The 13,942-nt window shown below is 46.4% G+C and overlaps 1 protein-coding gene across 1 annotated transcript in view; it reads right to left on the reverse strand.

Moving 5' to 3' along the window:
- Window positions 1–4,851, reverse strand: part of VOPP1 (VOPP1 WW domain binding protein) — a 95,980-nt gene extending 91,129 nt beyond the window's left edge. The window contains exon 1 of the mRNA XM_045565383.1: window positions 4,672–4,851. Within this exon, the coding sequence (XP_045421339.1) occupies window positions 4,672–4,725 (54 nt within the window). The 5' untranslated portion in view covers window positions 4,726–4,851. The remainder of the gene's footprint in view (window positions 1–4,671) is intronic.
- Between the last annotated feature and the right edge of the window lie 9,091 nt (window positions 4,852–13,942).

Genomic DNA, 13,942 nt, shown 5'->3' on the forward strand with positions numbered 1-13,942 from the left:
AGAAAAGGCCAAGGACAGCCCGTGGTCTGGGCCCTGCTCAGACACCTGGGCCCAGGCCTTCCCCACATCAGAGCAGAGTCCTTGCCCCCAGCGTCATTTATCACTGCCACTTCTCACGCATGGGAACTCGGCCTCCCATGGAGCTGCCAGAGACAACAGACTCCCCTCGGGCTCCATCTTCATTCAAACTGCGTGTTGCCCAGATTCTAAAAACTCTGAAGAGTGGGGGGGTTGCAAAGCTTTATTTCGGAAAATTGGCAGCCAGGGACTGTCACATCTGTTGGAATTCCAGGGAACGAAAAATCATTTGGCAAAAGATAAAAAACACTCTTAAACATAACTTGGTGCTAATTTTGAGAATCCTGGGCATCAAAACATATAGGACTTCAGAAAAATACTCAGTAATCCTTTTACTTTCCCTAGTTTCAAAAGATAGTATTTACTTTCCAACCATCTCTCTCTGAGACATGACCTCTCCTTTTTCCAGTCAAAGTAGAGCTGTTCTTTTGTCGAACAACGTTGAACTACAAGTCAACCTGGCTTAAGGGTTCCCAGCTTTTGGTCCCAGGGAAGGATCAGAAAGATTACGAGGCTGGTCCCTTCAACAAAAATGAGTCCATCCTCAGTGAAGGGAACCCTCTTCCAGGGAACTGCTTCATATTTTTGAAGAGGCTCCCTGGGGAGTCCTGTTAAGAGGCCATGATTGAAAACAAATGATTATGATAGTGTTTTCTTTTTTTTGCCCGTTTGAGTTTCTGTTTTGGAATGTAAGCTTTGATTTTCCATGTGGACAAGGGTCCATCAGTTGCTACTGCCTAAGTTTCTGAAGTCTTCCCTTAGGGATGGAGAGATTTTCTTTGGGAACTGCTGGAGGAAATGAAACAGGCCAGGATGCTGCTAAGCAGCCTACAATGCACAGAACAGTCTGCCACCACATAGAATTATCTAGCCCGAAATGTCAATAGTGCTGAATTTGAGAAACCCTGCCTTATACAATGTAACCAGCCACCCTAAACTTTTTGTGGCTTAAAACAATAGTCATTGTATTACTGCTCAGGAGTCTATGGGTTGATTGGATTCAGCTGGGGATTCCTCTGCTCTGTGTGACATTGGCCAAGGTTGCAGTCATCTGGAGCTCTCCTGGCCAGAATGTCTGAGATGGCTCAATGCCTGGTGCCCTGGCTGGAAGGCTGGGCTCAGCTGGGACTCTGGGACAACTTGGCCTCTCTCTGTCTCTCCACGAAGTCTCAGGGCCTTTTGCCCTCTACATGGCACCTCTATGTAGTCTCCACATCATGAGTCAGGGCCCTGCAGTGTGTGATACCTATTTTGTCAACCAAGTTTTTACTAGAACACAGCCATGCCCCTGTTCATGCAGTGCCTGTGGCTGTTTTCCCACCCCAGGCTCCACAAGCACATCAGAAAGTGTGGCTGCAGTCAAGTGCACGCCACCGGGACGGCTTCAGCAGAGCTACTAGGAGAAAGCTTAGTACCTTCTTTTCCCGCAAAGGCTGTTTTCAGGACCTCATATAAGTAAGCCAGCCAGCAGGACAAAAGCATAGAACCTTAGAATTTTACCAAACAAAAAGGGCTTTGAAGTTCCCCTAATCTTGGGAACTAGAGCCTGTGGCCACCCTTGAGAATCTGCAACTTTGGGGCCCAGGTGCTGGGACTTAACCAGCTGGCATGACGTGACTGGGGCAGGGAAATAAAATCAGGGCCCTCACTGGCTGCTCCTGTCATTCATAGGAAACTCTGAGTTAATAGAAAAGGTCACTCTGGTAATGAGCTTGTAAGATGCCTCCCTGCCTGCTCCTCCCCAAAGCCTGGCCGGGCTTCAGGCTGAGCACGCAACCAGGGTTTCTGGGCACAGTCCTGCTAAGGCCTGCTGTCCAGGCACAGGTATTCACAGCGTCAGATTTTTATACTCCAAACTGTCAATAGTTTGTACACTAAGTTATACGGTCCCTTTAAGGAAGGGTGACTGGGTTTCTAAAGAGTATTTTGCTGATTTTACCTACGTCATGGGACACACACTTCTCCAAGGACACCACTGCCCCTGGGATACACAACGTGCAAATCCTCTACATGCCTCCGTATGTACAGAGAACACGAGGGTCCACACTGGAGCCAGACTGCTGCGGTTTACATCTTAAGCCCTCACACTTCACAGTTGTGAGACTTGGGACAAGTTATTTCACAGCTTCCATTTGAAATAAAAAATGAGGATAAAAGGAATTGCTAAGAGGATTAACAATATTTGTAAAGTGTCCAGAACACTACCTGGCACAGGGTAAGCATTCTATGAGTGTTCACTATTAATACATGAAGATACGTGTGCAGTTTTCTGTCTAACAAGAAAGTAAATTTCTATAAAGGGATGGTGAAGCAAGGGAGGAAGCCCTTCTCAAAGCATTTTTTAAATCACTCCCTACTCAAGGACCTCTCACTAACATAAAACCCCCATGCATGATCCCAGATGGTGTCAGAGGGACAGGGTACCAGAGGGTGGGACGGACTGGGACAGCCACTGCCACAAGGCCCCCTTAATTCCAGGTGGTGTATGATGAACTATACGGCAAATTTATACTTTTAAACCAGCTCAAGCAGAACGAAGACACAAAGCAAATGTCCCAGGTTGCAGCCACAGTCAGCAGTCAGAAGCTAGAAGTCATCGAATAGCTCCCTCGATTGTTTCTATGCACTCCACTCGAAGGGAACCCTTGGCCTCCTCACAGGCTCTGCAACTGTAACTGCACATTTACGTATGTGACTTGGGACTTCAAAAGCATCAAAGGTATTCTGAGAAAATACATTCAGGGCAAACAATTCAAGATGCAAAATCTCAGATATAAATCTCATGCAGTAAAATTCCATGTGATGAATTATAAAGGAATCTCCTTAATTCCTCAGAAAGATATTTCTCCACCACAGATGAAGTGTTTAGGATTATCACCCTGTAGAAGTGGGTTACACCACACCACCCCCTTGAAAACAAAACTGCCAATCACCCAGCTATTCCACTTTGTGAAAGCATCATCTTAGTCACTGAGGTTTCAGTTTTATGTCACACTTCTGCTTGTAAAGTCGTTTCAACCTTTCAGACATAATTTGAATGCCTATTAAGATGACAGATAAATTTCTATGCAATAAACCAGCTATTTTTGGAAACAAGTGAGTCCACAGGCCATTTAGGCTCGGAGCAGGGCACAGTTCCACACAGACTAAAGGCCTGGGACACATGGGTGGCACACACCAGAATGAAGGGAACGCTCGGTAATTTCATCAAGCACCGAGTTTTACAGAAAGGATTACAAGTGTAGGCACAGATGCATTCAGGTACACACACATTTGTTTTCATGTAAACAGTGCTCTCTGAGTCAGTTCTCCTTGGTTCCCCATGGCAATCGCTGAGAGGATGTGATTCCTAAGGTCTTAAAATTCTGAACAAACGGAAAGAATGCAAGTGGAGGAGGCACTCCACAAAAACATTAAATACCAAGCTAGGAGGGTATTTCCAAAGGAAGTCTTGGCTATGTCATCAACCTTCTCAAGAGAACTAAGACTTTTCCTCCAACATTTTGTAACAATTACTCTTGAATAAATGAAGAAAACGAAGTAGTCATTTCCAGCACTAATCTTCAACTACTAATGGAAAAAGTTTGACTTTCTAAAACAGAAAGGACCGAAGAGATGTAAGTTACTCTTTACCCATTGACTTTGACTTCATTAATGCAAAATTCCTTCAAAATAATGAAGCTGAGGAGCGAGCTGAACAAACCCTAACTCAGACCCTACACCCCAGAATTCCACTACCTCCCATTTTAAAGAACCTGCTGGAGGAAGACCGAGGCGGCCCCATCAGAGAACGCAACTTCCGCGCCGGTTCCCTCTCCGGGCGCCAGCGCAGCACACCCGCCCCGCAGACTCTCCGCGGGATTTTCTGCCCTCATCTGAAGCCTCTGCGCCTCATTTTCACAAACAGTAATGTTTCTTCCACATGCTCGTCTCTCCTGTTTCTCCGGCATTCCCACGGCATTTCCAACAACCGCCCCCGCGCTCGCGTCAGGACCCCGAACAGCCCGGCGCCCAGGACCCCCGCGCGGGCGCCGCGCCCGGGCACCCCGCCCCACACCCGCACCCCGGGCCCGCGCCCGGGCACCCCGCCACACACCCGCGCCCCGGGCCCGCGCCCGGGCACCCCGCCACACACCCGCGCCCCGGGCCCGCGCCCGGGCACCCCGCCCCACACCCGCGCCCCGGGCCCGCGCCCGGGCACCCCGCCACACACCCGCGCCCCGGGCCCGCGCCCGGGCACCCCGCCCCACACCCGCGCCCCGGGCCCGCGCCAGGGCACCCCGCCCCACACCCGCACCCCGGGCCCGCGGCGGGCAGGGTCGCGCAGCACACAAAGGTCCCTCCGCGACGCGGCAGACCGGAGCCAGGAGCGAGAGATGAGCCCTCCAGGAGGCGGCTGGGGCCGGGTGCGGGGACAGAAGGGGAAGCACACAAAGGGGCCGAGGGAGCCTCCCCGGCACCGGCGTCCCTACACCTTCCAGCCCGGGACGCACCAGGTCCGCGGGGCTGCGGCTCCCGCAGCTCGGCCCCGCGCGCTTTCCGAGAAGGGCCTCCCCGGCGCCCGGCGCCACGCCGGCCGCGCCCCGGCCCTACCTCCAGGAGCAGCCCGAGCAGCAGCGCCGCCACCCTCCCAGCCCGGCGGCTCATGGCTCCTCCGCGTCCTGCCCGGACGCCGGGGCACAGGCGGCGGACTCCGGCCGGCAGCCGGCGGGCGGGCGGGGAACGGGGACGCGCCGCGCAGCCCCGGCAGCTCCGCCCCCGCCGACGCGCGCGGCCGACACGCCCTGCCCGGCGCGCGCCCGCGGCCTCCGGGAACCCGAGGCCGGGCCCCACGTGCGGTTGCGGGGCGGGGCCGCGCCGCCGGGGTGCGCGCGCCGGGGGCGGGGCAAGGGCTACGGGCGCCCGTCCCGAAGGGAGACCCGGGAAGGTTTCGCACAGGCGGGTCTCCGAGGTGAGGCTTGTTCCGAGGGAGGCGGCCGTGGACAGCCCGTCGCTCCGTCCGGCGCCCTGAAGCCGCGCCCTCCTTCGGGTGTCCGCGCCCGCCCGCGTGCGACTGCAAGGACAGCCAAAGGCGAGGAAGGCCGACCGAAACAGAAGGCTCCCTCCGCCTCACCGCGCTTAGATGTCGGCACTTTTATGCCAGCATCCTCGCGCACCGACCCCCCTTGGGCTTCACCACAAATGCCCCCCCGCCCCAAGTCCGCTCTCCCGCGCAGAGAACCGCTGCTGAGTGTGCGGTGTCGCTGCTGTCCACCCCACTTCCTCGAAGTCACTTTTTTCACAGTACAGCTCGGATCCCACTTCATTCATAGGGTTTTCAACAAGCATTTGTTGAACTTGAGCTGGACTGGAGGCCGAGTGTGTGGAGGTGGACAAGAAACCGCCCCTGGGGTCCAGAGGGAGAGAGAGTCGCTCAGCCCGCAGCGTGCTGCGGGGTGCTGAGTGCAGAGACCAGGAGGGGTGAGGACAACAGAGGAGCATAAAGGGACGTTAACTATCTGTAACTGGAAATGGAAGGAGTTGGGTCGTGGAAACAGGAGTCACCTGAGGAAAGGCCCGCTCTCCCAGGCTTCACAGCACGCACTCATTTGTTGAACGTAGAACTTGAACCACCGGACTACACCTGTTAGAACCAGAGCTTGCCAAGTAAGGCAGAAAGGGTGCCTGTGGCCTTCATTGTCGTGCTAGGGCCCCGTCTGACAAGCCTGCCAAATATCGCTGGACTCGAGTAACTTTGACTCGCTGTTTACAATGAGGACATTTTACACCTCTTTTTAAGGCAAAAGTTAACTTGTAGAAAACTAAAGTTGAAAGCTTGGAAGAGACACAAGCGTTTTCTCCCTATGGCAATGTAAATGATTTTGTCCTGTAAAAATGCAAATGACCCTGGCTAGGGTTAGAACCATAACCAGTTTTCTATCTAATTTATCAACCACATTCCAAGAGTGTTCTTCCCCCCCCTTTTTTCACTGGCTATATGTATGTCAGTTGTTTACATTCTCCTTTGAAGCAGCTTTGTCATCCTACTGGTTCCCTCTTTAATGGGTTAAAATGGAACTTTGGCATGTGGTCACTATATATTGATATGGAAATTCTGTTTGTGTTACATTTTAAACAATACACTAATGCCAAACATAACCTCCTCGTGCCTCTGTATCTCCACCTAGAAGACTCTTTGGCTGAGTTCAACTTCCTGTAGTTTGTATAAATTTTTTTCAAAGTGTAAAGTTAGAATGTTGCCTACGCTTTCCCCTCAGTCTGATACCTGTCCTGTGTGCTCTCTGTCTGGTCCTGAGTGACTGGTGCCTGTTTGGCACAGTTGGAGAATGGGGGAAGGAGCCACCCAGTCTGCTTCCTTGAGCATAAATTATAAGGACATCAAATATCACTGAAAAAAAGTAACAAGATGAAGACAACTGTATTCACTAGAACAGCTCTCAGGGAGAGTATGACTTGGGGTTAGAAGAAATTCTCTGATCAGTTGTTTGGGGCAGAACTGGACAGTCCCAGGTCTGCTCGGCTACCCCTAAGGAATGAGGACCCAGAACCTGGGCCATTTATGTTGCCAAAGGAAACAAATAAAAGAGAGACTGCTTGACCTTCTGCTGCCCTGCAAAGGTCTATGGAGTCCCCCTGAATGATGAACATGTGTTCATCCATTCAGCAAATGCTTACCTATGCCTGCTGTGGGCAAGGCACCATCCTGGGCACTGAGGATACAGCAGAGGACAAAATAGACGAAGCAGTTGCAAAGAAAGGCAGAGTGACTGCCCTCACAAAGACTTCAATCTAGAGAGAGGCGACAGAACAGAATAAATAAATAAATGTGTGTATGTCAGATGGTGGTTAAGTACCAAGAGGAAAAATAAATTGAGTAAAGCATTTAAGAGTTATGGCTGAGTGTTATTACAAACAGAAGGGTCAGGTCAAGCCCTTAAGGCAAATTTCCAGGAGCAGAGACCCAGAGGTAGAAAAGGGCCTAACCAGACTCAACTCAAAGGCTGTGAGGCTGGGCAGCTGGAGCCTGGGGGACTTCCCAGACAGGATAGTGGGGCTGGAGCCCTGTGCTCCCCTATAGGTTGTAGGACCTGAATTCAAAGAGGAAATGGGGGCCCAGACTTGTAGTCTATTGTAAGGATTTTGGATTTAGTTCTGAAAGAAATGGGATGTCATTTGAGGATTTTGAGCTGAAAAGTAACATAACTTGGCCTGAGCTTTAAAAGGATCACCCCAAGTGCGGTGTAGAAAACAGGCTAGGGCGGAGGTGGGCAGGGCTGAGAGGAAGGCAGAGAATGGAAGTGTGCCGAGGGCACGGATGGGTGCGGTCCTCACATTCCCTGGTCTCTGCACTCAGCACTGTGTGTCATGGTTGTTTAAGTGACTAGCTTTCCATCTGGTCTCCAGGCAAGGGTTGAGGTGGAGGCTCCTATCTGAAGGCTGACTTTAATGATGAGTATGGGAAACTAACATGTAGCTGTTCTGATTTTTTAAAAAATTAGAAAAACCTTGAGTGTGTTATCCTGCCCAACACATCTGCAGGATGTTGCCCAAAGGTTAGCAGGAATCAGATTTCAGGAATCATGTTCTAGAAGAACTGCAAGAAAGGCTTGACCCATTCAGGTAAACAAAGTTACAAGCTCAGAAGAGCTTATAAAAAAAAGTAATGTGGGTCTGGACAGGCTTGTTGAGGGTTATCTTAAATGCCTTCTTAAAAGTGGGGGGGAGTGAAAGAAACCAGCCAGGCCTTATTTCTAATTTCAACAGACACAGAAGCCTCAGAACTTCCCCTATCTGACTCAAAGAAGCAACTTCTGGGAAATGAGGCTGCCATAAATTCTCATTTTGGACAGGTCTACTCCCAGGAAGAAAACCAAGAATAAACCCATCATAAATCTCCTCTCTGGTTGCAGTTTCACAGTCATGAAGAAGAGGGGAAAGACCAGTACCGCTTGCATAAACATACATTATCACAAACTTTCGTATCTTCCTTTTTTCCCTCCTGAAACCCCACTTATTTGTCTTTCCTAAAGAAACCTATGTGTTTTTCTTACAGAACAAATTTCTCCCCCTTTCCTTTCTATTAAGTTAGGTATACTGTGTAAGCCTCTAACCTTAACCATTTAGTGAGCTAAATTCTTCCTCTTAATCTTTCTTTTTCCATTATGCCTACTTATGCCTTTTCTCTTAATTTTTTAATTAAAACAACAGAATTTATTAAATGCTAGGGGCAGAAGAGGAAATTTTCAGTAATAAGTTTTATACTATACTGTAAGTACCCTTTGAATATGATATAGAATTCAATCGTTCAGCAACTCTGGAAAGGAAATATTACACCTTTTTCACACATTAGTCACTCACCATTCAGAGACAAAAAGTAACCTTCCCAAACCTGCCTCCTAGCAGGTGGTGCAGCTACACTGAGCTTCATCTGGCTCCAAAGCCCATACAGCCTCTCTATGCTGATGGAGAAGTTCGCTTGAGAGCGGTAATCTGGGGAAAGCATTTCCAAACTCATGAAGTCTTAGGTAAGCTCACTGTAATACTGAAGCATCTAGACTTTGGTAATGCCTCATTTCATCATGTGGGCATGGTTTTATGTCTTCTCCATTTAAAGGACAATTACAGCCATACTTTTCTTTGGCTTTGTTTGCTACCAGGGAGCTCAAAAGTTACTCTCAAGTGATAATGAGAAACCAGGTTGTTCATTAGGACTTTCTCTGAGCTTCATGAGTGCATATCCTTGGATTCATGTTTGGCACCAAAGACCTCAGATATGTTTTCTAATGACCAGAGAAGCTGATATCTCTGCACCAGACAAGAACATCTCCACTCCTTGTGAGTGCTCCCCCTCATTTCACTTGGAGTCAGAGAAGCAGCCTCTTGTACTTGTGGCCAACAGCCACAGGGTGTGGCATGTCCAGTTCAGTCTGACAAGGTCTTCTAAGGTGTTTTAAAGGACAAACAACATGATCATTCAGTGGGTGCCTCTCTCTGTTTCACAGTTGGAATCTAACACGGCATTGACATATTTGTTTCTTATAACCTCTATTCCTTCTCCTGCCTAAAAACTAAGCTATGATCACTTAGGTGCATGTGTACATCAGATTCATTTTTGTATCCCTGCAACGTGGCACAATGACAAGAGTTGAACAGATATTAAAGGAAGAAAGAGTACATGACAGAAGTGCAAGAAAGAAAGGGGGTTAGGAGTATGGAGTTTTAGAAATGTGAATTTTAAAGTTCTGCTAAATTCCTTCCTAAGATATCTCTTTGCTAAATTTTACAATCTTAGTGAAATTTCTATATTATTAGTTTGACCCAGGGATTAAAACGTTGGGAAAGATTTTGTTGTCAGAGTTTAGAAACAGTTTAGCAAATAAAATCCACATTAATAATCCAATAACAATTATGCTATTAAAATTGGGCCAAAGCCTAAGCATAGCCTCTGTCCTCCCATTGTCCTCTAGCGTCCCCCTGGCCACTCTTCAAAGCCCAGGGCTGCATTAAGGGTCACTGGATGAGCTGTGCACATTTGATCCAGTGTTTCTTGGTTATTTGCCTTGATTTCATAGTTTCTGATTAATATCTACTATGTCACTTTAGTTCCTTAATGCAATTTTCACCTTTATCTGTCCGCCACAGATAACTCAGAAAAAATCACTATGCTGTATAGCCACTGATTCTTTCTCTTTTTTTTTTCTACTCAAGCAAACTCTCCTGATTAAGGTCATATCATTTCAGGACACTGTCTCTTAAGAGCAAGGAGAAGACACAAGTGGTAAACAATAACTCTGTGAGGATCCAGCCAACCTTTCCCCTTGCCTACTGTGTTCCCATGTTACCTGGCACACATCGGGGAGAGCCAGCACATGTGTCCTCACGGTCCAGGCAGGAACCACTGTCTTAACCAGGAAGCAGCCCAGTGTAGGACAATAGGGAGGGGTGGGTACTGTGACCAAATAAAGAGTGGGTGTCTCACCAAAGGCCCATTTAATTATTTTTAGGACACTGGCCCAAGAGAATATGTTTATAATTGCTATGGACTGCATCCAGTTCTTGGCCCTTGGGTCTGAACTCTAGAGCCTGGTCTAAATGCAATTCCACATCTGAAAGGATATCTGGAATGTCTTCTTACCAAATTCCCACTATCTGTCCCAATTCTCAACCCTCATAAGGTGCAGTTCAAGTCTTCCCTTTATCCACCTACTTCAGCCTGGCTTGCCGGCCCAGTAGGCACTCAATTATTGTTGACTGAAAAATTGAAAGAATTTCAGGTTCTCTTCTGACAGAGCAGGTGCAACATTAGCGTTGCCCTTAATTACAGGTGTTTCTCTAGTTCAGCATTTCTGAATCTTAAGCACTACATGAACCCTTAAAAAAAAAGGTTTCTTCTTCTTCACCTCCAAAATTTCTACAGGGGTTATGACAGAGTCTGCAGGTACCCCACAATATCAATTCTCCTTTTCTTTCATTCAAATAGAACCCCTGCTTTTAGAATATTACCTTTTTCAGTCCCCCTTGTACTGGGTGTTTGCAGGTAATGCACAGTATTAGTTTCCTCAGGCTACTATAGCAAAGTACCATGGACTTGGTGCTTAAACAACAACAACAAAAAAAACAAAAAACCTGTATTTCCTCATAGTTCAAGGAGCTGGAAGGCCACACCAATGTGCTGGCAGGGCTGGGTTCCTCTGCAGCTTCTTTCCTTGGCTTGCAGGTAGCTGTCCTCTTGCTGCCTCTTTACATCGTCATCCCTCTGTGCACACATGGCCCCAATGTCTGTGTGCCCAAATTTCCTCTTCCTATAGGAACACCAGTCAGATTGGATTTGGACCAATGCTAACAACCTCATTTTAACTTAATCACCTGTTTAAGGACCCAGCTCTAAATACCATCACATTCTAAAGTACTGGGGCTTAGGATTTTAATATATGAATTGGGGGGGGGAACAATTCAGCCTGTAATAGTATACCCACTGGCCCCCTAAGATTCATGTCCTTCTCACATGCAAAATACATTCACCCCATACCAATAGCCCACAAGTCTTACCCTATTTCAGCATCTACTCTAAGTTCCAAATCTCATCTAAATATCATGTAAATCAAGGGTGGCCAAGGTACTTTACATCCTGAGGCAAAATTTCTCTCTAGCTGGGAACCTGTAAAATGGAGGCGAGTTATCTGTTTCCAAAATACAATGGTGGGATAGGCATAGAATAGACATTTCCATTCCCCAAAAGAAGAAATCAGAAAGAAGAAGGGAATCATGGATCTCAAACAAGTCCAAATCCTAGTGGGGAAAAGTCCATTAGATTTTAAGGCTCAAAATAATCATTATTGCCTCAATGCTCGGCCCTCTGGGTTCACCAGGGTGGTGACCCCACCTTCCACGCCCACTGGGGGCAGGGTCACTCCTAAGACCCTGGGTGGTGGCAGCGTAGCCCAGTGAAACAGAGGAGGTGGCCTTGAAACCGAAGAGGAGACAGTCCCACCGTTGGGGTCATTCTTTCCTCTTCTTTAAGTATAATGCGTGTGCATAGCTGAATAGGTCTATTGTTCTGTCCTATAAAACCTCAGAAGTTCAGCAGCCCTTATTCATTTTGTTCTATCTTTGTCCCCCTTTAGTTCAAGATAACTGTTTCTGCTGGTAAAAACCTCATCTCTATTCTTGCTTCTGCTGAAATGGCTGATTAGACCCATGAATCACACCCATGATCTCCTTTGGGAATGATTGCCTAGTCACACATGATGTTTTTTCCAGAACACACTTTCTCACTTTTTGCAATATGGATAGTCTGAGAATTTTCCAAATCTTCAGGTTCTGGTTCCATTTTGCTTAACAATTCATTCTTCAATTCATCTCTGTTCTCTCGCATTTTACTATAAGCAGCAAGATGAAATAAGTCTACACCTTCAACACTTTGCTTAGAAATCTCCACAGCTAAATAACCAATTTGTTGCTTACAATTTCTACTTTCCGTAACACTAGAACACAGTTCAGCCAGGTTTTTTGCAACTTTATAACAAAGGTTGGCTTTTATCCAGTGTCAATAACATGGTCCTCATTTCAATCCGTGGCCTCACCAGGACTTTAGTGTCTTTATTTCTACCAACAGTCTCTTCAAGGCAATCTAGGCTTTTTTTTCTCACATGTGCCTCAAAATTCTCGCAACCTCACTCATTATTCAGTTCCAAGCTCATTTCCACATGTTTAGACATGTTATAGCAGCACTGCATTTCTCTCAATACTAAAATCTGTAGTAAATTGCTATTGTTGCCATGACAAAGTACCAAAGTACCACAGACTGGGTGACTTTAAACAGATTTTTTTTTTTGGTTACAATTTTGGAGGCTAGAATCAAAGATCAAGGTGCTGGCATCACTAGGTTCCTCTGAAGCCACTCTCCTTGGCTTGCAGATGACACCCTCTTGCTTCCACTTTACATGGTTATCCCTCTGTGTATATGTGCCCCTGTTGTCTCTCTCTGTGGCCAAATTTATTCTTATACAGACATCAGTCAGAATGAATTTTAATGGCCTAATTTTAACTTAATTACCTTTTTAAAAGTTCTATCTTCAAAGACAGTCACTTGTAAAGTACTGGGGATCAGGGCTTCAACATATGTATGGAAGAGAGGACACAATTCAGCCGGAACGCACACCACTGGTATATAAGCAGGCATCTTCCTCCAGATGTGACATCTTCCAGGAACTCTCTTGAAGAGACAATTGGATAAAGCCAATATATGTAGCAGGAATGCTAGATTTTAAAATTTTACGTTTTGTAATCCTCCATGTAGTCATTGATTCAGGTAAGGATTATTGCCCTTTGAGCAAGCTATATTTGAGGAATAGTATATGTGCACAGACCAAATGATCACCTTACAGATTACATACAAATGGCAAATTCAAAAATGTACCTTTATATTGGAGTGATGTGCTGGACAGCACTTGAAACAAATGATCTAGCAATGATATCACTAATAGTAGACAACTCAGTGTCATGTGGCTTCTGATGTGATGCAATATAAAGTATACATGACCTATGAAAAATTCCTGCCAAAACTTTACCAAAACTTAAAATGAACCTAATCAAGTTTCTAGGCCTACTTTCCAATTTTCAGGAAAATTAGGGACACAGGAAAAAATTCAACACCACCATGAAGAAACAATCAGGCAATCCCAGAAGATCAGGCATTCTACGAGGCAACCTATTTTGACTCTTGAAAGAGTTAATGAGTCCTAAAGAATTGAAGGTAACTGTTCTAGATGAAAAGAAATTGAAGAGATATAAAAACAAATACACTTGGATACGATTTGCTAGGATTTTATTGAGAATTTTTACATCTATATTCATAACAGAAATTGGTCTGTAGTTTTCTTTTTTGTTGCATCCTTTCCTGGTTTTGGTATCAATGTTATGTTGGCTTGCTAAAACGTGTTGGCGAGAATTCCATCCTTCTCGATATTGGAGAACAGTTTATGTAGGATGGGCACCAGTTCTTTGTATGTGTGGTAAAATTTGGGTGTGAACCCATCTGATCCAGGGCTTTTCTATTTGGGAAGGTTTTTTATTGCTGTTTCGATTTCAGTTCTTGATATTGGTCTATTCAGGAATTCTATTTCTTCCTGATTGAGCTTGGGAAGGCTATGTGTTTCTAAAAAATTGTCCATTTCCTCCACATTTTCCAGTTTGTGTGCATAAAGATTCTTGTAGAATTCATAGATGATATCATGTATCTCTGTGGCATTGGTTGTGATTTCTCCTTTCATGTTCCTGATGGAGGTTATTAGAGATTTTTCTTTTCTGCTCTTGGTTAGTCTAGCCAGTGGTGTGTCTATTTTGTTTATCTTTTCAAAGAACC

Source organism: Lemur catta, chromosome 11, assembly GCF_020740605.2.
Source record: "Lemur catta isolate mLemCat1 chromosome 11, mLemCat1.pri, whole genome shotgun sequence".
Taxonomy (NCBI): Eukaryota; Metazoa; Chordata; class Mammalia; order Primates; family Lemuridae; genus Lemur; species Lemur catta.